Source organism: Hyla sarda, unplaced genomic scaffold (assembly GCF_029499605.1).
Source record: "Hyla sarda isolate aHylSar1 unplaced genomic scaffold, aHylSar1.hap1 scaffold_3028, whole genome shotgun sequence".
Classification (NCBI taxonomy): domain Eukaryota; kingdom Metazoa; phylum Chordata; class Amphibia; order Anura; family Hylidae; genus Hyla; species Hyla sarda.
The window spans coordinates 20001-25345 of NW_026609746.1; the positions used below are offsets into that span (position 1 = coordinate 20001).

General features: G+C 66.4%; 1 protein-coding gene across 1 annotated transcript in view; it reads right to left on the bottom strand.

Moving 5' to 3' along the window:
- Positions 1 to 5340, bottom strand: part of LOC130327720 (axin-2-like) — a gene marked incomplete at its 5' end in the record, with an annotated part of 11623 nt that extends 6283 nt beyond the window's left edge. Inside the window, 4 exon segments of the mRNA XM_056553421.1 lie at positions 42 to 152; positions 228 to 637; positions 813 to 953; positions 5237 to 5340. Coding sequence (XP_056409396.1) covers positions 42 to 152; positions 228 to 637; positions 813 to 929 — 638 coding nt within the window.
- Positions 5341 to 5345: the final 5 nt, after the last annotated feature.

A 5345-nucleotide genomic window follows, 5' to 3' on the forward strand; every position in this document is an offset into this window, starting at 1 on the left:
CCCCCCCCCCCGCCTGTGACCACCAGACTAGACCCTGGTACCTGTGGTGCTTGCTCAGCCGCTCGCTCTCCAGCACCCTCTGCCAGGACTCTTCTATGGGCATCTGGTAGACAACTCCCCCCTCCCCCGAACGGTCAGGAATCACCTTCCTCCTGGACACAGAAAGGACATGTCAAGAACCAAACCCCCGTTTAATGGCACCACATGCTACGCCCAGCAGCCCTTACCCCATGGCATCCATGTGCAGGAGCGGCAGGTCCAGGCAGGGAGTCCTGGTCTTCAGGTAGCAGCAATAGTCGGCAGGACTGGAGTACAGACACCGCACCTGGCACGTCGCCTCCATCTCCTCCATAGTCCTGGGCACCGTGTGGTGATGAATGTAGTGGTGGTGGACATGTTTGCTCTTGGTGGGCACGGAGCAGCGCACGGACTGTACCACAGCTGTAGGCCTCAGGATACGAGAGCGCTCCGGGGAGCGAGACCTCCCCACAACCTGCGGAGACTGACAGCCCGGCGTCTTCAGGACTCGAGATAGGTGCTCGTCTAAGATGGCCTGAGGGTCATCATCGCAGGAGGCCATGGAGTCACGGGGCGTCTGAAAGTAGATGGGGGTCTCACACTCCTCTCGGTCTTCTTCCTAAACATAAAATGATGAAAGGATGAGTAATCCGGTCAGTGAAGGGTTAATCCTCTCTACAGCCATGACGGAGCGCAGTGTCTGTGAGGATCTAACGCCCTGGTCCATGGGGAGGTGACCGAGCGGACGGCCAGGATGAGAGACGGGATCCACCAAGAGGAAGCGGCGCTCGTACCTCTTTGATCTGCTGCAGCCGCTCCTCCAGCGTGTGCATCGTCTCCTGCTCCTGCTTCACCTTCTCCAGACGGCCAATCAGCTCAGCCGCAAACGCTGCCGGTTCTACGGGGGTCATCTCTCTGGGCAGCCAGTGTGTCCTCTATGGAGAGCGGGGAGAAGAAGAGACAGCCATGGTTTACCGAGAGCCGCTCCCGCACATCTCTGAGAGAGAAAAGCCAAGCTGGAGAATGACAGCGCTGGATATATATCAGCCGGAGCGGCGGCTTCATGGAGAGGCATCCTGCCCGGCAGCCCTCGCCTACGGCACCAGCAGTTGGTTACACTCTGAGGAACCCCGCGTCTTCCTTCTGTACTACAACCAGCCAATGAGGAGCCGCTCTGTGCCAGCAAATCTTCAAAGACTCTTGTCAGACATCAAAAACCATCCGAGAGAGGAGGGGGGACGGCGAAGACGAGAGAGAGAGACAGGAGGAAGAGACGGCCAGGGGGAGAGGAAGAGACAGCCAGGGGGGAGAGGAAGAGACGGCCAGGGGGGAGAGGAAGAGACGGCCAGGGGGGAGAGGAAGAGACGGCCAGGGGGGAGAGGAAGAGACGGCCAGGGGGGAGAGGAAGAGACGGCCAGGGGGAGAGGAAGAGACGGCCAGGGGGGAGAGGAAGAGACGGCCAGGGGGGAGAGGAAGAGACGGCCAGGGGGGAGAGGAAGAGACGGCCAGGGGGGAGAGGAAGAGACGGCCAGGGGGGAGAGGAAGGGACGGCCAGGGGGGAGAGGAAGGGACGGCCAGGGGGGAGAGGAAGGGACGGCCAGGGGGAGAGGAAGGGACGGCCAGGGGGGAGAGGAAGAGACGGCCAGGGGGGAGAGGAAGAGACGGCCAGGGGGGAGAGGAAGAGACGGCCAGGGGGGAGAGGAAGAGACGGCCAGGGGGGGAGCGGAAGAGACGGCCAGGGGGGAGCGGAAGAGACGGCCAGGGGGGAGCGGAAGAGACGGCCAGGGGGGAGCGGAAGAGACGGCCAGGGGGGAGCGGAAGAGACGGCCAGGGGGGGAGAGGAAGAGACGGCCAGGGGGGAGAGGAAGAGACGGCCAGGGGGGAGAGAAAGAGACGGCCAGGGGGGAGAGGAAGAGACGGCCAGGGGGGAGAGGAAGAGACGGCCAGGGGGGGAGCGGTAGAGACGGCCAGGGGGGAGAGGAAGAGACGGCCAGGGGGGAGAGGAAGAGACGGCCAGGGGGGAGAGGAAGAGACGGCCAGGGGGGAGAGGAAGAGACGGCCAGGGGGGAGAGGAAGAGACGGCCAGGGGGAGAGACGGCCAGGGGGGAGCGGTAGAGACGGCCAGGGGGAGAGGAAGAGACGGCCAGGGGGGAGAGGAAGAGACGGCCAGGGGGGAGAGGAAGAGACGGCCAGGGGGGAGAGGAAGAGACGGCCAAGGGGAGAGACGGCCAGGGGGAAAGAAGGCCAAGGGGAGAGGGAGAGACAGCCAGGGGGAGAGGGAGAGACGGCCAAAGGGGAGAGGAAGAGACGGCCAGGGGGGAGAGGAAGAGACGGCCAGGGGGAGAGACGGCCAGGGGGGAGAGGAAGAGACGCCCGGGGGGCGGGAGGGAGAGACGGCCAGGGGGGGGGGGGGGGGGAGGGAGAGACGGCCAGGGGGGGGGGAAGAGACGGCCAGGGGGGAGAGGGAGAGACGGCCGGGGGGGAGAGGGAGAGACGGCCGGGGGGGAGAGGGAGAGACGGCCGGGGGGGAGAGGAAGAGACGCCCGGGGGCGGGAGGGAGAGACGGCCGGGGGGGGGGGGGGAGAGACGGCCAGGGGGGAGAGGGAGAGACGGCCAGGGGGGGAGAGGGAGAGACGGCCAGGGGGGGAGAGGGAGAGACGGGCCAGGGGGGAGAGGGAGAGACGGCCAGGGGGGGAGAGGGAGAGACGGCCAGGGGGGGAGAGGGAGAGACGGCCAGGGGGGGAGAGGGAGAGACGGCCAGGGGGGGAGAGGGAGAGACGGCCAGGGGGGAGAGGGAGAGACGGCCAGGGGGGAGAGGAGAGACTGCCAGGGGGAGCGGAGAGACGCAGGGAGGGGAGACGGAGACGGCCAGGGGAGCGGAATAGACGGCCAGGGGGGAGAGGAAGAGACGGCCAAGGGGAGAGACGGGCCAGGGGAAAGAAGGCCAAGGGGAGAGGAGAGACGGCCAAAGGGAGAGAGACGGCCAGGGGGAGAGGGAAGAGACGGCCAGGGGGAGAGAGAAGAGACGGCCAGGGGGAGAGGAAGAGACGGCCAGGGGGGAGAGGAAGAGACGGCCAGGGGGGAGAGGAAGAGACGGCCAGGGGGGAGAGGAAGAGACGGCCAGGGGGGAGCGGTAGAGACGGCCAGGGGGAGAGGAAGAGACGGCCAGGGGGGAGAGGAAGAGACGGCCAGGGGGGAGAGGAAGAGACGGCCAAGGGGAGTGGAAGAGACGGCCAAGGGGAGAGACGGCCAGGGGGAAAGAAGGCCAAGGGGAGAGGGAGAGACAGCCAGGGGGAGAGGGAGAGACGACGCAAGGGAGGAAGGACGGCAAGGGGGAGAGGAAGAGACGGCCAGGGGGGGAGAGGAAGAGACGGCCAGGGGGAGAGACGGCCAGGGGGGAGAGGAAGAGACGCCCGGGGGGCGGGAGGGAGAGACGGCCAGGGGGGGGGGGGGGGGAGGAGAGACGGCCAGGGGGGGGGGGGAGGGAGAGACGGCAGGGGGGGAGAGGAAGAGACGGCCAGGGGGGAGCGGTAGAGACGGCCAGGGGGAGAGGAAGAGACGGCCAGGGGGGAGAGGAAGAGACGGCAGGGGGGAGAGGAAGAGACGGCCAAGGGGAGTGGAAGAGACGGCCAAGGGGGAGACGGCCAGGGGGAAAGAAGGCCAAGGGAGAGGGAGAGACAGCCAGGGGGAGAGGGAGAGACGGCCAAAGGGGAGAGGAAGAGACGGCCAGGGGGGAGAGGAGAAGAGACGGCCAGGGGGAGAGGAGACGGCAGGGGAGGGGAGAGAGGGAGAGACGGCCAGGGGGAGAGGGAGAGACGGCCAGGGGGAGAGGGAGAGACGGCCAGGGGGGACGAGGGAGAGACGGCCAGGGGGCGAGCGAGAGCGACAGGCGGAGAGACGGCCAGGGGGAGCGGAGCGGAGGGAGAGACGGCCAGGGGAGCGGGAGAGACGGCCAGGGGAGCGGAGAGACGGCCAGGGGGAGAGACGGGCAGGGGAGACGCGCAGGGGAGAGACGGCCAGGGGGGAGAGACAGAGACGGCCAGGGGGGAGAGGAAGGACTGCCAGGGGGGTAGAGCGGAAGAGACGCAGGGGGAGAGGAAGAGACGGCCAGGGGGGAGCGGAAGAGACGGCCAGGGGGGAGCGGAAGAGACGGCCAGGGGGAGCGGAAGAGACGGCAGGGGGGAGAGGAAGAGACGGCCAGGGGGGAGAGAAGAGACGGCCAGGGGGAGAGGAAGAGACGGCCAGGGGGGAGAGGAAGAGACGGCCAGGGGGGAGAGGAAGAGACGGCAGGGGAGAGACGGCAGGGGGAGAGAAGAGACGCCCGGGGGCGGGAGGAGAGACGGCCAGGGGGGGGGGGGAGGGAGAGACGGCCAGGGGGGAAGAGACGGCCAGGGGGGGAAGAGACGGCCAGGGGGGAGAGGGAGAGACGGCCGGGGGGAGAGGGAGAGACGGCGGGGGGAGAGGGAGAGACGGCCGGGGGGAGAGAGGAGAGACGGCCGGGGGGAGAGGACGCACCGGGGGCGGTGGGAGAGACGGCGGGGGGGGGGGGACGGCAGGACGAGGGAGAGACGGCAGGGGGGAGAGGGAGAGACGGCCAGGGGGGAGAGGGAGAGACGGCCAGGGGGAGAGGAGAGCCGGCCAGGGGGGAGAGAGAAGAGAAAGCCAGGGGATTGGCGAGAGACGGCCAGGGGGAGAGGAAGAGACGGCCAGAGGAAGAGACGGCCAGGGGAGCGAGAGATGGCCAGGGGGAGAGGGAGAGACGGCCACAGGAAGAGATGGCCAGAGGAAGAGACAGGAAAAAAGAGACCACCAGAGGAAGAGACAGGAGAGAGACAACCAGAGAGAGACAACCAGAGAATTAGAGGAAGAGACAGCCAGAGGATTTGGACATAAATGGACATAGGGGCTGAGACTGTCAGTGTCTAGAATGAGACATACAGGATGAGGAGGACAGGACGTGGTCCTAGACTGGAGACCTCCACCCATTTCTATGGAGAAATACTAAGCAGTTGATCCTGTGGCCCCTACCAATATTCTCCAGGGGCCTATAAAGGACAGTGCTGACCCCTGACCCCGAGGAGGGTCTCTGCTCATCAATACCAACACTAGAGCCAACCACACAACCAGCAGCCATTGTGAACCCCCCCATCAATACCTGTACAGATGACACTGCCCCCTAATGGTCAGCTGTATAAAGAATAGGAGCGGCTGTACTTACTGGGAAGTGAGGTAGCGCCACCCTGTCCCGTTGGCCCTGACACTGCAATGCATCTCCCTCTGCAGCTGCTTCTTGTTGCTGGAACGATATGGAGGAAAGCCATCCTGCG